Raw genomic sequence first — 20,748 nt, 5'->3', positions numbered from 1 at the left:
GCATTTATTTGGGCTACAATCTGAGGCTGGTAACTCAAATGAACTTATCCTCTGCAGCAGAGGTAACTCTGGGTCTTTCTTTCCTGTGGCGGTCCTCAGAGACAGTTTCATCAAAGCGCTTGATGGTTATGGCGACTACACTTAAAAACGTTCAAAGTTCTTGTAATTTTCCGGATTGACCTACCTTAATGTCTTAAAGTAATGATGGACTGTCGTTTCTCTTTGTTTATTTGAGCTGTTCTTGCCATAATATGGACTTGGTCTTTTACCAAATAGGGGGGTATACAGAAGATAGTCCTACCTTGTCACAACACAACTGATCGGCTCAAACGCATTAAGGAAAGAAATTCCACAAATTAACTTAAAAAGGCACACCTGGGTAGGTGGCTACTTTGAAGAATTTGTTTAGCACTTTGTTGTTTACTACATGATTCCATATGTGTTATTTCATAGTTTTGATGTCTTCACTATTATTCTAATGTAGAAAATAGTAAAAATAAAGAAAATTCCTGGAATGAGTAGGTGTGTCAATTTTTGATTGGTACTGTGTGTGTGATATTTAACTGACACACAGTTCAAAAGTTTGGGGTCACTTAGAAATGTCCTTAAAAAGAAAATCACATTTGTCTATTAAAATATCAAATTGATCAGAAATAAAGTGTAGACATTGTTAATGTTGGAAATGACTATTGTAGCTGGAAACGGCAGATTTTTTATGGAATATCTACATAGGCGTACAGAGGCCCATTATCAGCAACCATCACTCCTGTGTTCCAATGACACGTTGTGTTAGCTAATCCAAGTTTATCATTTTAAAAGGCTAATTGATCATTAGAAAACCCTTTTGCAATTATGTTAGCACAGCTGTTGTTCTGATTAAAGAAGCAATAAAACTGGCCTTCTTTAGACTAGTTGAGTATCTGGAGCATCAGCATTTGTGTGTTCGATTACAGGCTCAAAATGGCCAGAAACAAATAACTTTCTTCTGAAACTCGTCAGTCTATTCTTGTTCTGAAGGCTATTCCATAAAGGGAAATTACCAAGAAACTGAAGATCTCGTACAACGCTGTGTACTACTCCCTTCACAGTGTCTAGTTTGAGAAACAGATGCCTCACAAGTCCTCAACTGGCAGCTGCATTAAATAGTACCTGCAAAACACCAGTCTCAATGTCAACAGTGAAGAGGCAACCCAGAGATGCTGGCCTTCTAGGGAGAGTTCCTCTGTCCAGTGTCTGTGTTCTTTTCCCCATCTTAATCTTCTATTTTTATTGGCCAGTATAAAATATGTCTTTTTCTTTGCAACTCTGCCTAGAAGGCCAGCATCCCAGAGTTGCCTCTTCACTGTTGACATTGAGACTGGTGTTTTGCAGGTAGTATTTAATGAAGCTGCCAGTTGAGGACTTGCTTCTTTAATCAGAACAGCAGTTTTCAGCTGTGCTAACATAATTGCAAAAGGGTTTTCTAATGATCAATTAGCCTTTTAAAATTATAAACTTGGATTAGCTAACAACGTACCATTGGAACGCAGGAGTGATGATTGCTAATAGGCCTCTGGACGCCTATGTAGATTGTCCATTTAATATATATATATATATATATATTTTTTTTTTATCTGCCATTTCCAGCTACAATAGTCATTTACAACATTACAATGTATCTCTGATCAATTTGATGTTATTTTAATGGATTTTTTTTGTTGCTTTTCTTTAAAAAACAAGGACACTTCTAAGTGACTCCAAACTTGCTTGCTTGAGAAATTGCTCTTTGCTAAGAAGCTATTTTTGTTTATTTTTTACCATTTTAATTGAAAACATTCACACGAAGGTACTTTATTATTACCCAGAAATTATTTGATATCGAGATAACTGCTGCATTGGACCTTTAAGAGCTCACATAATGACAATGCAATTACTTGATTGTTGCGTATTAACAATTAGTGACTTGGATTATATCAATATAAATAGAGTTCAGTAACACCTTCTTATAAAAAGATTTATTCAAATCAGCTTTGTACAACATTGAGACTAACCTTTACAGTAAGCTACACATTGGGATAGTTTACATTTGAGTCATTTAGCAGACACTCTTATCCAGAGCGATTTACAGGAGCAATTAGGGTTAAGTGCCTTGCTCAAGGGCACAGAAAACTTTTTCACCTACTCGGCTCAAGGATTCAAACCAGCGACCTTTCGATTACTGGCCCAACGCTCTGCCTCCTGCCACCGATCTGAACTACGTCACATTGAAGACAGCCCTGATGGAAGTCCTTTCTTCAGCAGAGTAGACAGAAAGCTCCCCAGATCTTCATCCTACAAATAACACAAGGTAGACATAATTTGTGTTGAAATAAACATTGGATAAAAGGATGGTGCAACTTGAGTCAAGTAAATCTATAGGGTATGTTTATTTTGATCAAATCATTGACATTTTAGATATTGTTGATATGTAAAAAGGTGTAGATTTTAGAAAGAACATGGCTTGTGGTTGCTACATACTCCTCTAAATAGACTTACTTGACGCCATCGCTAGCTGGTGGTTTTGGTTAACTAGAAGCGCGTCACAAGACATGGTGACTGACTTGTGCCACACAGTATAGAAACCCACCCACAGGCCCTCCAAGGGTGTGGGCTACACCTTAGTGTGTATAGTGTTACATACTGTAGTTCAGATCGGACCGTAAGCTCACTCCACAGCTTGAAATGCCTTCCCTCCTCACTGAATTGCTAGCTTTTCAGTGGAGCAAATGGCTAGTATGTTGTTGAATGTGTAGTCACGTGCGTTTGTTAGGCAGAGGACCCTAGTTCGATCCGTTGTACGGACAGTGTACCCAGACAGGGAGGAAGCTATACTGCTAAGCAGACACTGTGGTCCGTCACAATAGCTCACACTCATTTTCAACAGCCGCCCTCCTTACCTGGTAGCTCCAGGACAGCAGCAGCACCTTGGTGTTGGGCTCTTCAGCTGAGGAGGACACCTTGATCACAATAGACTCCACCATGACAGTCCCGTCTGGGAGGTGCTGGATGGTATAACCTTTCAGCACACTAGAACAGAGACAGAGAAGAAATAGTCATTAATATTATTATATGAAGGTGTGTTAGTGGATCAGACCTGAGTAGTGACTACCTCTTTTTGTGAATACAAATTATAATTTTTTTGCAGAAGACCAAACAAACTATGTGCCTTTTACGCCCATGCCTTGACCAAATAAGAACTTGAAAACACAATAAAAATTGTAAACTCGGTCTTACTGTACCTCTTGAGGTGTGTGTAGATTCTGCTGAGAGTGTCGGGGTCACTGTGTGGGTCCTGGAGCTGTACTCGGCAGGTGAAGCGGAGCTGGTGCTCGTTGAGGCCCAACTCCTTGAGAGCCTGTTCTGGAGAGACCAGCCGAAGACTCTACACCCAGGAGGAACACAGGAGGGAAAGGGGAGAACACGGGGTGAGAGAGAGAGAGCGGAACACAGGGCAACAAGAGGTCACTCACAAGGCAAGGCCAAAGGCAGAGAAAAAATAACTTGAATTACTAGCATATCTGAATTAGCTAGGCAAGGCCATAGTTAAGTTTTCTATCATAAATATATAAATCAGAGTATCACTACGTTGTATGAACGGCAGTTGGTGGAATTCAGAACTTACATTATCCTTCATGATCAGGGTCCCGTGCATGGTACGAGGCTTTTTCGGGTCAGGTAAGGGGCCTGTGGTGCATAGCAGTCAAACAGTGAATAACACACACATCAACTGGGAGAGTGGGCTAGATCAAGAATGACTAAGATGTACTGAACAATACCTCCAAGGGCCATCTCCCTCTTGAGCAGGTTGAGTGAGATGTCCACTGGGACACTGGGGTTGGTGATCACAGTGGTGGTCTCACCGTTGGCTGGCATGAAGCAGTTGATGGCTGTCATTCACAAAGAAAGACGAATGAGGCATAATACCAGAGCTGTGTTCAGTAGGGAGATTGTTTTTTTCAAATGGAGTTAAAACGAGGGAGGTTGAACATGCACTTGTCCAATAAGAAGACAGATTTTCGTTTTCTGTTGCATAACACTTTGCTACACTGTGTCCTACTGAACACTACCCAGTGCTCCTGACAAGATCCTCAAACACATTCCACATTTCTCCTTTGCCAGGATAATTCATCCACCTGACAGGTGTGGCATATCAAGAAGCTGATTAACAGCATGATTATTACACAGGTGCACCTTGTGCTGGGAACAATAAAAGGCCACTCTAAAATGTGAATTTGTGTCACATAACACAATGCCACAGATGTTTCAAGTTTTGAGGGAGTGTGCAATTGGCGTGTTGACTGCAGGAATGTCTAACAGAGCTGTTGCCAGAGAATTGTATGTTAATTTCTCTACCATAAGGGGGGAATGGTGCTGAGGAATATTTCTGTCTGTAATAAAGCCCTTTTGTGGGGAATAACTCATTCTGATTGGCTGGGCCTGGCTCCCCAGTGGGTGGGCCTATGTCCTCCCAGGCCCACCCATGGCTGCGCCCATTGCTCACTCAGGTGAAATAACAACACAATGTCATGGGGCGGCAGGTAGCTTAGTAGTTAGAGCATTGGGCCAGTAACCGAAAAGGTTGCTATATCGAATCCCGAAGCTGACAATATAAAAATGTGTTGTTCTGCCCCTGAACAAGGCAGTTCCTAGGCTGCCATTGTAAATAAGAATTTGTTCTAACTGACTTGCCTAGTTAAATAAAGGTAAAAATAAATAAATAATAATAATAATATCCCCAGGGTTACGCACAATGCCGTTGGGGGTACGCCAAATAAAAATGTGATTCACTTTTTTTCCAAGTTAAAAAATATTCACATTTTAAAAACGGTCTATTTAGATTTTCCCAATGGGGCTATACATTTGGATTCATTTTTTCTCTCTCACCTGAGCAGCCTCGTTTCACTGCTAAAAACAAAATAAAATCATAGTGTTCAGTGAAATAACAACACAATGTCAAATACAGGTAGCCTAGTCAAATAATTAACATCCAATCACATTAACCATTACTATCTCGCGGGAATTACACTAACACTGTAGCCAAACGTAGCTGCTGCTCATTCCGTTTACTCGAAATTGGATTTTTAAAAAGTACTACCAGCAGTCGACGACAAGTTGTTCTGCTTCCACGAGCACATCCAATGCTAGCATCAGTAATTCTACATTTGTTGTTAGCCCAGCTAGCATGGACACTGACAGTGAATCTGATGCAGCCAAAGAGCAACTGCCCCCTTACCCAGGAAAGCAACGAACAATCGACAGGGACGTTGGACCATCGAAGAGGCGCAAATATGATGAGAACTACATTGATTTGGGGTTCACTTATATTGGGAGTAGTGCCTTTCCTCAGCCACATTGTGTTATGTGCAAAAGTATTATCTCACAACTCGATGGGAAAAAAAACACTCTTGCGCAGACAAGAAACAAAACATGTCAATTTGAAAAACAAGCCACAGGAGTTTTTGGAGCGAGAATTAAGACACCTTTCCAGTAGTAAGACATGTATAAAAGCAACAGATATCATTAATAAGAAGGGTCTAGAAGCATCTTATATGGTGAGCTACCGAGTGGCTTGGACAGGCAAGCCCCATGCTATTTCACGATGCATCAGTGACATGGCAGGAGATGTTTTGAAACAATTACTGCTTTGCATACAAGCCAGTGAATTCTATGCGTTACAGCTGGATGACTCAACAGATGTGGCGGACCTGGCAAGGCTCCTGGTATATGTCTGTTATGTTTATGGGGGGTCAATTAAGGAAGACATCCTCTTCTGCAAACCAGGAGAGAATATTTTAAAAGTACTGGACAGCTTTGTGACATCAAATGGACTTTGGTGGTCAAGATGTGTTGGTATCTGTACTGATGGCGCAAAAGCCATGACAGGGAAACATAGTGGAGTGGTAACGCGCGTGCAAGCATTTGCTCCCGATGCCACTTGGGAACACTGCAGCATCCACCGAGAGGCTCTTGTTGCCTGACAGCTTGAAAGACGTTTTGGACACTAAAGTGAAAATGGTTAACTTTGTTAAAGCAAGGCCCATGTACTCTCGTGTATTTTCTGCACTATGCAATGATATGGGAAGCGACCATGTAGCACTTTTACAACATACAGAAGTGCGCTGGTTATCAAGGGGCAAAGTATTGACACGTTTTTTTCAATTGACAGACAAGCTTCAAGTTATTTTTTACGGACCATCATTTTCCACTTGTCTGACAGCTTGCATGATGATGAGTTTCTCACACGACTGGCCTATCTGGGTGATGTTTTTTCCTCGCCTGAACAATCTAAATCTAGGATTACAGGGACTCTCCGCAACTATATTCAATGTGAGGCTATGATTAAGAAGTTGGAGCTCTTCTCTGTCTGCATTAACAAGGACAACACACAGGTCTTTCCATCATTGTATGATATTGTGTGCAAATGAACTCAAGCTTACGGACAATGTCAAATGTGATATAGCGAAGCACCTGGGTGAGCTGGGTACGCAATTACGCAGGTACTGTCCCGAAATGGATGACACAAACAACTGGATTCGTTATCCCTTTCATGCCCTGCCTCCAATCCACTGACCGATATCTGAACAAGAGAGACTCATCGAAATTGCAACAAGCAGTTCTGTGAAAATGTTATTTAATCAGAAGCCACTGCCAGATTTCAGGATCGGGCTGCGCTCCGAGTATCCTGCCTTGGCAAATCGCGCTGTTAAGACACTGATGCCCTTTGCAACCACGTACCTATGTGAGAGTTGATTCTCGGCCCTCACTAGCATAAACTAAATACAGGCACAGACTGTGTGTGGAAAATGATTTAAGGCAGACTCTTTCCAATACAATATTTCAGAGTTATGTGCATCCTTTCAAGCACACCCATCTCATTAACCTGTGGTGAGTTATTCACAATTTTTGATGAACAAATAAGGTTTTATATGTAAGATGGTTAAATAAAGAGCAAAATGATTGATTATTATGATATTATTATTTGTGCCATGGTCCTATAAGAGCTCTTTGTCACTTCCCATGAGCTGGGTTGTGACAAAAACACAAATTCTTATGTTTAATAAATGTATCGTATAGTGTGTGTGTGGCAGGCTTACAATGATGGCAAAAAACATTTGAGAGTGCGCTGACCCTGGTGCTAGAGGAGGTACGCAGCTGGAGGTTGAATGTTTGAAGGGGTACGGTACTATAAAAAGTTAGGGAACCACTGGTACAGTATATATATCCTTCTCTCTGAAGCCCTAACATTCTTGAAGTAAATATTGTTACAAGGACATCCAGGTGTCACTCACTGAACTCCTGCTCGATCTTGTCCTTGAGGAACTCCATCTTCTTGGCCTCTCCGTGCACCAGCAGCATGTTGCGAGGCTCTGCCATGCGGATGAGCTGCATGATGCCCTTAGCGTCTGCATGGGCGCTGAACGACATGTACTCCACCTGCAGCTTCACCTCCAACTGTAGGGGTCACAGATGGCAAAGGTCAGCAGACAAACGACAACAGGCCGGCTCACATCTCTCAATTTCACTTTATCCATTTGATATCTGTTACTGCAGTAAAATCATGATTATACATGAAGTTAAATACAATCTTGCAATACCGTTTGTCTATTCTCCATCTCCAGTTTCTTTTGACCATTCAGGATCTTGTGTCCGATGGTGCCTTGCACACAATACCCAGGCATAATGATCTGATTAACAGAAAATGAAAAGTAGAATTGATTTTCGCCCAAATTCACAAAAACACACTCCGCAACTGACATATCTCAAATGGGACTTACCATATTCTTCTCGTTGCCAGCCCACTTCTTGAATATCTGTAGAGACTGACCAGCATGCAGCATTCCTGGGGTGGCAAAGACCACCTGACAGAACACACACATTTCAGTAGTGTTATTTCAACAATGCAATTCATAAAAACTATACAAATCAATAAAGTCACACACTCTACACTGAGTGTAGAAAACATTAGTAACACCTTCCTAATATTGAGTTGCACCCTCTTTTGCCTTTCGTAGGGGCATGAACTCTGTGTCGAAAGAGTTCCACAGAGATGCTGGCCCATGTTGACTCCTATGCTTCCCACAGTTGTGTCAAGTTGGCTGGATGTCCTTTGGGTGGTGAACCATACTTGACACACGGGAAACTGTTGAACGTGAAAAACCCAGCAGCGTTGCAGTTCTTGACACACTCAAACCAGTGCGCCTGGCACCTACTACCATATCCCATTCAAAGGCACTTAAATCTTTTGTGTTGCCCATTCACCCTCTGAATGGCACACCACAATCCATGTCTCAAGGCTTAAAAATCTTTCTTTAACCTGTCTTCTACACTAATTGAAGTGGATTTAACAGGTGACATCAATAACGGATCATAGCTTTCACCTGGATACACCTGTTTAAAAAAAAAAAAAAATTAGGTTTACCCATTACATTTTTGGGAGAATATAGTATGCTCTGGATTTTTATATAGTATACTCTCCATTAGTCAGCATCTTCACAAACATTTTTGGGTGTGCGTCAGATGTTTTACTTTTAGACAACGGGTCTCCAGTGACTATGTAGAATATTCACTGGGATAAGAAGAATAGCATCTATAATGGACAAATCATTGGACTTGTCTGTATCTAAAGCATATCAATGCCTAAACATAAAACTGTTCCAACTGTAAACAAGGTTTTAGTAGTAGCATGCAAAGATGATGGTGATGTTTCTCCACCATTGGTCCAGGGTTGTCTGCGTAGGAGCGATCAAAGGCCTTAATGTGTTTGAACTCAAACATGTTTCTCTGTACAAAGGTTTTTCTGATCTTCTGATTGGTCCAGGTGATGAAGAGTTTGTAGTAGTGATTGGCTTTCTCTGTGAGCCCCGTGGAGAAGTAGATGGGGGCCTTCATGTTCATCCGCTCCCTGTGGAAGGAGAGGAGAGGCTTTTACATCATTCCCTGATTGCTTATCCAGTCATCAAGACACAAAATGAACATCATCTTAACAAAAGAACATTAGCTAGACTAATGCTAATCGAATTTGGAATAGAAACCTTACCAGAATGTTTCCAATAGAATGCACAGTTCCTGAGCTCTACCCAGGGCAAAGACCGGAATCAGAACCTGAGAGCACAACATTTAATCCTTTAGGACACGAGTACTGGAGAGACAGAATGAGCTATAGGGACAGAAAAAACCTGTGTGGTGGCCCTCACCTTCCCCCCTCTCTCCACTGTCTCGTGTACTTTCTTCAGGAAGTCCCTCTCCCTGCACCTCTTGGAGTCACGGATGGTGGTGGCGTAGGTAGACTCTGAGATGAGGATGTCTGGCCGACACTTATCGATCCACGCAGCCCTATGACAACAAAATAAAAATGGTTTATTATAGAACACATAGGCATTGATCTAAATCATGTTACATGAAACACAAAATAAATCACCACTTACCCTAAATGTCTGTCTGGCGTCATGTTATAGTCACCCTGCAAAAGCAAGTAAGGATAAGTTACTTCAAGGAAATCACATGATTCATGCATTGATCAATAATAAGACCAGTTCTATTAATAGGCTAATACTCACAGTGTAGACCACAGACTCAGATCCTACTTTGATCTGCACCATAGCAGCTCCTAGGACGTGGCCTGCATAGTAAGCCTTGATCTCCAGCTCATCATCTACCTAAGAAACCATGATAGAATCAACGCAATACATCATTCCATACACTAATACTACCTCCAAATGTGGTTTCTTGGCCATCATTGAGAAAGTAATGCACTATATGTTATACCCTTGGAGTAGCCTGGTTCCAGGTCTGTTTGTTCTGTCTTGCCAACTGCTACGATCATTGTCATACCAAACAATGACCATGGGAGTTGGCAAGACCACACAAATAGATATGGAACCAGGCTACACTTGGAGTACTTCTAAGACCTGACTTTATCAATTAAAAAAGGTACATATCAGGACTGTATACCTGGACAGTCTGGTGGAGGTTCAAAGGGACTACTTTCTTCATGCAATCCTTGATCATCTGGGATGTGAAGAAGTTGGTTTCGCCCTTCTTGTCCACAGTGATCTTCCTGAAGTCTTCCAGCAAGATAGGGCAGATGGCCTTGGTGGGGTGGGTCATGTAGATGGGGCCATCGTAGCCCACCATCTCACTCATGTACGGCAGAGCACCACAGTGGTCCAAGTGGAAATGACTAGGAGAGTTAGTGTGAGTAATCAGTTAAAATATAGAAGATAAAATCAATCAAAAGATAGAATGCCCTTGAGTGGGAGAAAGCTCTTTCTCTTTGTGTGGAGTCTGATAAGGTTGTTTCTCTTGCTGAAGAGTAGTACCTAGATATAGCTAAGTGCCATAAAAAGACCACAAACCTGATAATTACACAGTCCAAGAATTCTGTCAGGCGTCCTTGTTGTGTTATGTAAGAGAAATCTGGGAATCTTCTCTGAAAAGAACAATGGCACAATAACGGAACCTAAAGTGTATTTGACTGTCAAATTGAGAACAGTGGATCTACTGACATATAATTGCATAATTCTTAGCACCCTGTGGATCTACTTACGTCATCATTGAAGCCCATGTGCATCCCACAGTCAAGCATAATGTTTTTGCCCCCAATAGAGACAAGGATACAGCTACGGCCAACATCTTGTCCAGCACCTGAGAGGAAACAATAGGACGAGATACACAAATGAACATCTCATCCATGCTAATTTCACAACATGTCATTTAGCTGACCTTCAAGATTGGAAGTTCTTCATGTAACGTTCCCGTTATAATCAAAGAGAGTACCACCATAGATCTGCTCTAAGATATTGTATGCATGCGCAACAAAGTCATTATTTCGTGTTTGGGAGAAATGTCTGCCCGTGCATGCAGATAAAAATGTGATACTTACCCAGTGGTGTAACTTTTATCTCAGGCATCCTGGCTGGGTATTCAAACTAATGTGGTCGATAAAGTAGCTACCTAGAAATCTAAAGTTAGCCAACTTTACTAACGTTAGCTAGTTCAAGTAGCTACTAGCTAGCTGGTTAGTTAGCTAGCTAGAAATTAAAACGTAGACGTGCCAACTAGGTGACACTAGCGGCTAAATTGTGGTGGATAAAGCCTCCTCTGTAAAGTATATAATAAATATATATATATTTAGCTCGCTGGATAAATGGCTGCCAGAAGCTGATTTGTTTTTGAACGATGGGATAGCAGCGTGTGTTTTTGCTAGTGCTACTAGTGACTGTTCTTCTACTGTTTCACAACGCACTTCACGCGCCATTATCGACTCTCTTTGGAACTGCAGTTCTCACGCGCTTCGGACCTGCGCAGACCTGCGCACTGTGGTTTGGTTATCTGGACAAACAGGGTCTGCAAGGGGTTATCAGAATGCATAATTTTGGTAGAAATGTGTTATTATGATCGGTTATCAAAGATCAGAGGTTAAATAGAACCCAGTCAAGCTTCTAAAATCGCTACTGTTTATTATTGATCATTTTTAGACGTACTTCCGGGTAGCCATGGCTGTAGCATCGGAGGATCTGAAATTCACTTTACAAGAGGTTCTTGACACTTTTAAGTCATGCCTCTCTGAACACAAAGAAGTATTCCTTGAACATTACGTAGCAGGGTGGCGTGGTCTCGTAAGGTAAGTCGTTTAAATGCTACAGTAAGCCTAGATGCTCAGGTAATTACTGGTAGCTGGTAAACTACCTACCCTCCAGGACATCTAATGTTACAGCACCCGGTGTCACAGCAAGGCCAAGAAGATCCCTAAGGAGGACCTTGGGCACCCGAGCCATGGCCTGGAGACAGTAGAGGTGCATCAAAGCTGGGACCAAAAGACTGATAAACAGCTTCTATCTCCAGGCCATCCGACTGTTAAACAGTCACCACTAGCCGGCCTGCGCCCAGTAACCTGCCATGCACCTTAGACACGCACTAACCGTCTACTACCCTGTACTTTACCCTGGAACTTAGACTGCTGCCCTATGCACCTAGAGCCATTGAACACTGCTCACTTTTGTTTTACCCACTTTATATGTATATACTGTATTTTATTCATGACTCATCCTATATAACTACTTATATCCACACCTTTTTATTCACATACTGTTTATTCACATACATTTGCACTACCGTTCAAAAGTTTGGGGTCACTTATAAATGTCCTTCTTTATGAAAGAAAAGCAATTTTTTTTGTCCATTAAAATAACATCAAATTGATCAGAAATACAGTGTAGACATTGTTAATGTTGTAAATCACTATTGTAGCTGGAAACGGCTGATTAAAAAAATAAAATAATAATATCTACATAGGCGTACAGAGGCCCATTATCAGCAACCATCACTCCTGTGTTCCAATGGCACGTTGTGTTAGCTAATCCAAGTTTATAATTTTAAAAGGCTAATTGATCATTAGAAAACCCTTTTGCAATTATGTTAGCACAGCTGAAAACTGTGGTTCTGATTAAAGAAGCAATAAAACTGGCCTTCTGGCCTTCTTTAGACTAGTTGAGTATCTGGAGCATCAGCATTTGTGGGTTCGATTACAGTCTCAAAATAGCTAGAAACAAACTTGTCAGTCTATTCTTGTTCTGAGAAATGAAGGCTATTCCATGCGAGAAATTGCAAAGAAACTGAAGATCTTGTACAACGCTGTGTACTACTCCCTTCACAGAACAGCGCAAACGGGCTCTAACCAGAATAGACAGAAGAGTGGGAGGCCCCGGTGCACAACTGAGCAAGAGGACAAGTACATTAGAGTGTCTAGATTGAGAGACAGACACCTCACAAGTCCTCAACTGGCAGCTTCATTAAATAGTACCCGCAAAACACCAGTCTCAACGTCAACAGTGAAGAGGCAACTCCGGGATCCTGGCCTTTGGGTTGTTAATTGGATTCATTCTTACATTTCTTGATTTTATTTAAAAAAAAATACTTTTTGTGTACTTGTCGCTCGGAGCTAGTAACATAAGCATTTTGCTGCACCTCCTATAACATCTGCTAAACTGTGTACGTGACCAATAAACTTTGATTTGGACACTTCCAGTTTCATTTATACAGTTTTTCACAATGTGTATTCATATATGTCTACTGTATTCTCACATAGCTAATTTTAATATACTGTATCTACTACTGTACATTGCATTTTTGTTACACTGTTTATACACACAATAAACTTTAATTTGATTTAGCCTTGGCATTGGGCTAATGTAAATAAATCCTTGATTCTGGCATAGTTGGCAAGCCGTACTAATCAGTTTATGCACATAATCTAGTTAAATTATGACTTTTTCTAAGGATACTTATCTCAATGTAAATGACTGGTTGTTTCAAAATAAAGCCGTTTAGAATAATGACATATTTGAAGACTTGGGTTGGGTAGGCTAATATAAGAATGCATCATGGTAGTCCAATAAAATGGCTTTTATGTGTCTGATTAAAATGTGTTTATTGTCCTTTATTTCCAGATTCATGAACTGCCTGGGGAGTGTGTTTTCCTTCATCTCCAAGGATGCTGTCAACAAGATCCAAATCCTGGTCAACCATCTGAATGGTGAGAATGGGGCCCACTACGTCACCATCCAGTCTATGGTCAAGTATGAACTGGACAGCCAACTGGTGGACCTGACTAAGAGAGGCAGTTTCCCAGAGTCCGGCTGCCGCACCCTCCTGAGGCTGCACCGTGCCCTACGCTGGCTGGAGCTATTCCTGGAGAGGCTACGAACCAGCACTGAGGACAGCAATACCTCGGTCATGTGCTCTGAGGCCTATAATGAGTCCCTCGCCCAACACCATGCATGGATCATCCGCAAGGCTGCCGGCACAGCGTTCTGGGCTCTCCCAGGTCGTGCTACGTTCTTTGATGTGTTGAATGTAGGTAGCCCAGAGCAGGTGATGGCTGTGCTAGGGGACACACTGCCTCTCATCTCTGAGGTATACAAAGTGACAGAGGACCTCTATGCCCAGAACAACATACTGGAGTTGCCCTAGTAGGCAGAAAGTACTGTAGTAGTAGCCTGGTGGTCCTAGATCTGTTTGTGTCTTACCAACTCCAATGGAATTGTTCATAGGAGTTGGTAAGACTGCATGAACCGATCTGTGACCACCAAGCTACTGTAGCTCTAGTGGTCCAACCAGCACATCAATGCTGGCAAGCCATGCTGCTCTCGTTCTTTTCTTGGTGACCATTTATAGTGTATAAGGAGGGGATTATTATTGTATATAATATGTACATTATACATTATGATATAAGGCAACATTACCCATATGTTTCTTTCTAAATGTAATTCTATGGCTTCCAGTGCTGTTTTTGTTCAACACACGTTTCTGGCATTACATTTTCTCCTTAATGTACTTTAATTATGCATCATAGTTTATCTCTCAAAGTAGGTTTTGTATCATTACAAATGCACTAGCAGATTTAAAAGTTGTGTGCCTGTCTTGTTAAATCTCAAGATAGACATTTTATTTTTAGAAATATAATCCAGTTATTTTACAGTTTTAAATGTTTTCTGTTGACTATGAATTAAGTTAAACATTATACACTGTGACATGATAGGCCTAAGCTATGTTGTTTTTGTTCTATTTCTGCAATGATTGATGTATCTCTATCATTTTGTCGTGATGTTATATAACCTAAGATTGAAGAAGGATATTAGTGTTAAATCTGGTGTAATGTTTCAATTACAGTTCTTGCACAGTGCAAAACATCTCTGTTTGGACTGGAGGCAGTTGTGATAGAAATGGAATGGATGCTACTGATTCTGCACGCTCCTTGGCTTGCACCAGGGGGCACCTTTTGATGTGGGAGCGTGCGAGGCGAGCAGCGTTGTCAAGGTAACGATAGCTGTGTTGATAGTTTGAGTGACGCTGCCTGCTGAAAAAGCCTCAACTTCCCGCTGGAGTGTTGACAAACAAAAGCGAGACTTATCTATCTGCTAAAATGCAAGGTATGCTGCAGATATGTTTGCTATTATTCCTATCTTGCACTGTTATTCTAGAGGCAAGTATGTCCCCTCTTTGTTAGCTACTTGGATCTGACAGCTTAGCTAGCTAACACTAGCTAATTTGCTAGCTACTGTTACTGGTCAACAAGGAAATCAAGTGCAGTAACGTTACATGTTCTCTCACTAGCATGTCAATACGATTAGCTAGCTCAGCTTGCAAGTTGGCCAGTGCTCTCAAAAGGGGTGGCCAGTCTCCTCCTGAGCAGCTACCGGGTATGAAGACTTTTGCTCCAACCCTGAGGAGCAGACATATAGTTAGCTAGCTAGCCATGTTTTATTTCACCAGTGATTGTACAAAAGTCTGAACACCCAGTGGCTTTCTGCAAGAATGCCATCACAGTGACTATGATGAGAAAGAATGTAGAGGAATAACTTCAATGTATTTTCAGGTCTCTCTTGACTATCTCCCATCTTTCAGAGTTGAGTCGCATATAAACCATTCTACTCCTGTGGAGAAGAATGCATTTGACCAGGCCAAAGTCCTCGAAAGGGCGTTGTCAACCCAGTTTGAGCCACACTCCAAACGTGGACGTGGCTGCCAGCTTCCACGACACACCAATGATCCCCAAGCCTCCTTCAATGGGCTACAACAGGTCAGATCGCTGCCTCCTTCTTGCTATCACAGCCAGCTGAGTGTGGACGAAGTCCCATACTACCTAGATAATGTTCCTGAGCTACCCTCTCTTCCCTTCCCTTGGAACAAATACAAGCCCCTCCCCTCAATTGAGAAGAAGGCGTCAGAGGAGGGTGTCTGAGTGGTGTGGAGGAGAAGAAATCCAAGCTGTCTGTCCGACAACCAACTGTCCTCAGTGAGGACCCGGGCATCATCCCAGAGCAACCCGGAGATAGGCAAGGTCTGCCCCACCCCAACCCTCTGGACCTCAGTGTGATGGCCACAACCCCAGAGACCGAAAGCCCACCAGTATTCCCCCCTGGCACTCCCGATCCTAGGAGTTTACTCCTTGCCATCCGAGCCCCATGTGGGAGGAGGTTTGAGCACCACTTCCTGCCCACAGACACCCTGCTGCAGAGGCCAGATATGGATCCAGATATAAGCATGGTTACAAATCAAAGTTTATTTGTCACGTGCGCCGAATACAACAGGTGTAGGTAGACTTTACAGTGAAATGCTTACTTACAGGCTCTAACCAATAGTGCAAAAAAGGTGTTAGGTGAACAATAGGTAAGTAAAGAAATAAAAACAACAGTAAAAAGAGGGACTATATATATACAGTAGCGAGGCTATAAAAGTAGCAAGGCTACATACAGACACCGGTTAGTCAGGCTGATTGAGGTAGTATGTAGATATGGGTAAAGTGACTATCCATATATGATGAACAGAGTGTAGCAGTAGCGTAAAAGAGGGGTTGGCGGGACACAATGCAGGTAGCCCGGTTAACCAATGTGTGGGAGCACTGGTTGGTCGGCCCAATTGAGGTAGTATGTACATGAATGTATAGTTAAAGTGACTATGCATATATGATAAACAGAGAGTAGCAGCAATGTAAAAAGAGGGGTTGGGGGGGGGGGCACACAATGCAAATAGTCCGGGTAGCCATTTGATTACCTGTTCAGGAGTCTTATGGCTTGGGGGTAAAAACTGTTGAGAAGCCTTTTTGTTCTAGACTTGGCACTCCGGTACCGCTTGCCATGCGGTAGTAGAGAGAACAGTCTGGGGTGGATGGGGTCTTTGATAATTTTTAGGGCCTTTCTCTGACACCGCCTGGTGTAGAGGTCCTGGATGGCAGGCAGCTTAGCCCCAGTGATGTACTGGGCCATACGCACTACTCTCTGTAGTGCCTTGCAGTCAGAGGCTGAGCAATTGCCGTACCAGGCAGTGATGCAACCAGTCAGGATGCTCTCGATGTTGCAGCTGTAGAACCTTTTGAGGATCTCAGGACCCATGCCAAATCTTTTTAGTTTCCTAAGGGGGAATAGGCTTTGTCGTGCCCTCTTCACGACTGTCTTGGTGTGTTTGGACCATTCTAGTTCGTTGTTGATGTGGACACCGAGGAACTTGAAGCTCTCAACCTGCTCCACTACAGCCCCGTCGATGAGAATGGGGGCGTGCTCGGTCCTCCTTTTCCTGTAGTCCACAATCATCTCCTTAGTCTTGGTTACGTTGAGGGATAGGTTGTTATTCTGGCACCACACGGCCAGGTCTCTGACCTCCTCCCTATATGCTGTCTCGTCGTTATCGGTGATCAGACACTGTTGTGTCGTCTGCAAACTTAATGATGGTGTTGGAGTCATGCCTGGCCATGCTGTCGTGGGTGAACAGGGAGTACAGGAGGGGACTGAGCACGCACCCCTGTGGAGCTCCAGTGTTGAGGATCAGCATGGCAGATGTGTTGCTACCTACCCTCACCACCTGAGCTTTTATGTAGCTTTTGATTGTTTCATCGTGTCATATTTGATTTTTTATTCGTTTTATTTTTTTTCCCAGGATCCAGTTGCAGAGGGAGGTGTTTAGAACCAAGATCCTTAGCTTAGTGATGAGCTTTGAGGGTACTATGGTGTTGAACGCTGAGTAGTCAATGAATAGCATTCTCACATAAGTGTTCCTTTTGTCCAGGTGGGAAAGGGCAGTGTAGAGTGCAATAGAGATGGCATCATCTGTGGATCTGTTTGGGCGGTATGCAAATTGGAGTGGGTCTAGGGTTTCTGGGATAATGGTGTTGATGTGAGCCATGACCAACCTTTCAAAGCACTTCATGGCTACGGACGTGAGTGCTACGGGTCTGTAGTCATTTAGGCAGGTTGCCTTTGTGTTCTTGGGCACAGGCACTATTGTGGTCTGCTTGAAACATGTTGGTATTAGAGACTCAATCAGGGACATGTTAAAAATGTCAGTGAAGACACCTGCCAGTTCGTCAGCACATGCCCGGAGCACACGTCCTGGTAATCCGTCTGGCCCCGCATCCTTGTGTATGTTGACCTTTTTAAAGGTCTTACTCATGTCGGCTACAGAGAGCGTGATCACACAGTCGTCCGGAACAGCTGATACTCTCATGCATCCCTCAGTGTTGCTTGCCTCGAAGCGAGAATAGAAGTGATTAAGCTCGTCTGGTAGGCTCATGTCACTGGGCAGCTCGCAGCTGTGCTTCCCTTTGTAGTCTGTAATAGTTTGCAAGCCCTGCCACATAAGACGAGCGTCGGAGCCGGTGCAGTATGATTCAATCTTAGCCCTGTATTGACGCTTTGCATGTTTGATGGTTCGTCGCAGGGCATAGCAGGATTTCTTGTAAGCTTCCAGGTTAGAGTCCCGCACCTTGAAAGCGTCAGCTCTACCCTTTAGCTCAGTGTGAATGTTGCCTGTAATCCATGGCTTCTGGTTGGGGTATGTACGTACAGTCACTGTGGGGACGACGTCCTCTATGCACTTATTGATAAAGCCAGTGACTGATGTGGTGTACTCCTCAATGCCATCGGAAGAATCCCGGAACATGTTCCAGTCTGTGATAGCAAAACAGTCCTGTAGTTAAGCATCTGCTTCATCTGACCACTTTTTTATAGACTGGTGCTTCCTGCTTTAATTTTTGCTTGTAAGCAGGAATCAGAAGGATAGAGTTGTGGTCGGATTTACCAAATGGAGGGCGAGGGAGAGCTTTGTACGCGTCTCTGTGTGTGGAGTACAGGTAATCCAGAATTTTTTTCCCTCTGGTTGCACATTTAACATGTTGATAGAAATTTGGTAGAACTGATTTAAGTCCGTGGATGGTTACATCGAGGTGACCCCTCCGCAGAACATTCACGGACCTGAACATGACTTTGTGGCATCTTGAATAGATCAGTACTGTGCATCTTTCAGGAGGACATGGACTCTGCCTAAGCTCAGATGAAAGACAGAATAACAAACAACAGTGTTTTTATCCGAAAAATATACACTGAGTATACCAAACATTAGGACCCCTCCAGAACCGCCTTAATTCGTCAGGGCATAGACTCTACAAGGTGTTCGAAAGCGTTCCACAGGGATACTGGCCTATGTTGACTCCAATGCTTCCCACAGTTTTGAAGTTGGCTGGATGACCTTTGGGTGGTGGGACATTCTTGATCACACAGGACACTGAGTGTGAAAGACCCAGCAGCATTGCACTTCTTGACAGAAACCGGTGCGTCTGGCACCTACTACCATACCCCGTTCAAAGGCACTTATATTTTTTGTATTGCACATGCACGCTCTGAATGGCACACATACATATTTCACGTCTCAAGGCTTACAAATCATTCTTTATCCTCTCCTTCCTTTCATCTAAATTGATTGAAGTTGATTTATCAAGTGACATCAAAAAGGGATCATAGCTTTCACTTGGTCAGTCATGGAAAGAGCACGTGTTTTTTATGTTTTGTATACTATATATATATATGTATTATATAGATAGTACCAGTCAAAAGTTTGGACACATCTACTCATTCCAGGGTTCTTCACAATTTTTTACATTGTAGAATAATAGTGAAGACATCAAAACTATGAAATAACACATATGGAATCATGTCGTAACCAAAAAAGTGTTAATTCAAAATATATTTTATATTTGAGATTCTTCAAAGTAGCCACCCTTTGCTTTGATGACAGCTTTGCACACTCTTGGCATTCTCTCAACCAACTACACGAGGCAGCGTTTCAATTAACAGGTGTGCCTTGTTAAAAGTTCATTTGTGGAATTCTTTCCTTAATGCGTTTGAGCCAATCAGTTGTATTGTTACAAGGAAGGGGTCGTACACAGAAGATAGCCCTATTTGGTAAAAGGCCAAGTCCATATTATGGCAAGAACAGCTCAAAAAACAAAGAGAAATTACAGTCCATCATTACTTAACATGAAGGTCAGTCAATCTGGAACATTTTGAAAGTTTCTTTAAGTGCAGTCGCAAAAAACATCAAGCACTATGATGAAACTGGCTCTCATGAGGACTGCCACAGGAAAGGAGGACCCAGAATTACCTCTGCTGCAGAGGATACGTTCATTAGAGTTACCAGCTTCTAACAGCCCAAATAAATGCTTCACACAGTTCAAGTAACACACACATCTCAACATCAACTGTTCAGAGGAGACTGCGTGAATCAGGCCTTCGTGGTCAAATTTCTGCAAAGAAACCACTACTAAAGGAAACCAATAAGAAGAAGAGACTTGCTTGGGCCAAGAAACACGAGCAATGGGCATTAGACCGGTGGAGTCCAAATCTGAGATTTTTGGTTCCAACCACCGTGTCTTTGTGAGACGCAGAGTAGGTAAACAGATGACTTTGTGGCATCTCCTCCGTTATGTGTGGTTCCCACCGTGAAGCATGGAGATGGTGTGGGGTGCTTTGCTGGTGACACTGTCAGTGATTTATTTAGAATTCAAGGCACACTTAACCAGCATGGCTACCACAGCATTCTGCAGCAATACACCATCCCATCTGGTTTGCGCTTAATGGGACTATAATTTGTTTTTCAAAAGCACAATGACCCAAAACACTCCTCCAGGCTGTGTAAGGGCTATTTGACCAAGGAAAGTGATGGAGTGCTGCATCAGATTACCTGGCCCCCACAATCACCTGACTTCAACCCAATTGAGATGGTTTGGGATGAGTTGGACCGTAAAGTGAAGGAAAAGCAGCCAACAAGTGCTCAGCTGTGGGAATTCCTTCAAGACTGTTGGAAAAGAATTCCAGGTGAAGCTGGTTGAGAGAATGCCAAGTGTGCAAAGCTGTCATCAAGGCAAAGGGTGGCTACTTTGAAGAATATAAAATATATTTT

At 42.6% G+C, this 20,748-nt stretch overlaps 3 protein-coding genes across 3 annotated transcripts; 2 read left to right on the top strand and 1 right to left on the bottom strand.

Annotated features, from left to right (window-relative positions):
- Nucleotides 1–1,979: 1,979 nt before the first annotated feature.
- On the bottom strand, nucleotides 1,980–11,261 carry ints11 (integrator complex subunit 11). The gene is made up of 17 exons (XM_071372707.1): nucleotides 10,901–11,261; nucleotides 10,565–10,662; nucleotides 10,374–10,447; nucleotides 9,970–10,198; nucleotides 9,576–9,674; nucleotides 9,444–9,478; nucleotides 9,213–9,351; nucleotides 9,056–9,120; nucleotides 8,731–8,920; nucleotides 7,794–7,877; nucleotides 7,614–7,703; nucleotides 7,308–7,470; nucleotides 3,795–3,905; nucleotides 3,641–3,702; nucleotides 3,258–3,400; nucleotides 2,916–3,045; nucleotides 1,980–2,310 (listed from the first exon to the last, which is right to left on the bottom strand). The coding sequence occupies exons 1-17, from the start codon at nucleotides 10,926–10,928 to the stop codon at nucleotides 2,239–2,241; spliced, it is 1,812 nt and encodes a 603-aa protein (XP_071228808.1). The 5' UTR covers nucleotides 10,929–11,261; the 3' UTR covers nucleotides 1,980–2,238.
- LOC139557647 (ceramide-1-phosphate transfer protein-like) lies at nucleotides 11,262–14,706 on the top strand. Its single transcript, XM_071372711.1, has 2 exons — nucleotides 11,262–11,641; nucleotides 13,467–14,706. Exons 1-2 carry the CDS (start codon nucleotides 11,514–11,516, stop codon nucleotides 13,987–13,989), a joined length of 651 nt encoding a protein of 216 aa, XP_071228812.1. The 5' UTR covers nucleotides 11,262–11,513; the 3' UTR covers nucleotides 13,990–14,706.
- Nucleotides 14,707–15,358: 652 nt separating this feature from the next.
- On the top strand, nucleotides 15,359–18,932 carry ubxn10 (UBX domain protein 10). The gene is given in 6 exon segments (XM_071370968.1): nucleotides 15,359–15,623; nucleotides 15,626–15,854; nucleotides 15,857–16,027; nucleotides 16,030–16,065; nucleotides 18,745–18,775; nucleotides 18,777–18,932. Coding segments are annotated over 6 exon segments (687 nt in total). The 5' UTR covers nucleotides 15,359–15,464; the 3' UTR covers nucleotides 18,838–18,932.
- Nucleotides 18,933–20,748: the final 1,816 nt, after the last annotated feature.

This window comes from Salvelinus alpinus, chromosome 28 (genome assembly GCF_045679555.1).
Source record: "Salvelinus alpinus chromosome 28, SLU_Salpinus.1, whole genome shotgun sequence".
Taxonomy (NCBI): domain Eukaryota; kingdom Metazoa; phylum Chordata; class Actinopteri; order Salmoniformes; family Salmonidae; genus Salvelinus; species Salvelinus alpinus.
Note: the sequence above shows the minus strand (reverse complement) of the source record. Positions and strands in the feature narration are given on the sequence as shown.

What these genes read in the sequence shown, in the direction of transcription:
- ints11 (XM_071372707.1), bottom strand. Translation starts at nt 10,928, where the DNA reads ATGCCTGAGATAAAAGTTACACCACTGG. An exon ending in ACGCCAGACAGACATTTAGG is followed by an intron (nt 9,352 to 9,443) that starts GTAAGTGGTGAT and finishes TTGTTGTCATAG; the next exon opens with GGCTGCGTGGATCGATAAGT. An exon ending in CCCTGATCATGAAGGATAAT is followed by an intron (nt 3,401 to 3,640) that starts GTAAGTTCTGAA and finishes TCCTGGGTGTAG; the next exon opens with AGTCTTCGGCTGGTCTCTCC.
- LOC139557647 (XM_071372711.1), top strand. Translation starts at nt 11,514, where the DNA reads ATGGCTGTAGCATCGGAGGATCTGAAATTCACTTTACAAGAGGTTCTT. An exon ending in GGGTGGCGTGGTCTCGTAAG is followed by an intron (nt 11,642 to 13,466) that starts GTAAGTCGTTTA and finishes CTTTATTTCCAG; the next exon opens with ATTCATGAACTGCCTGGGGA.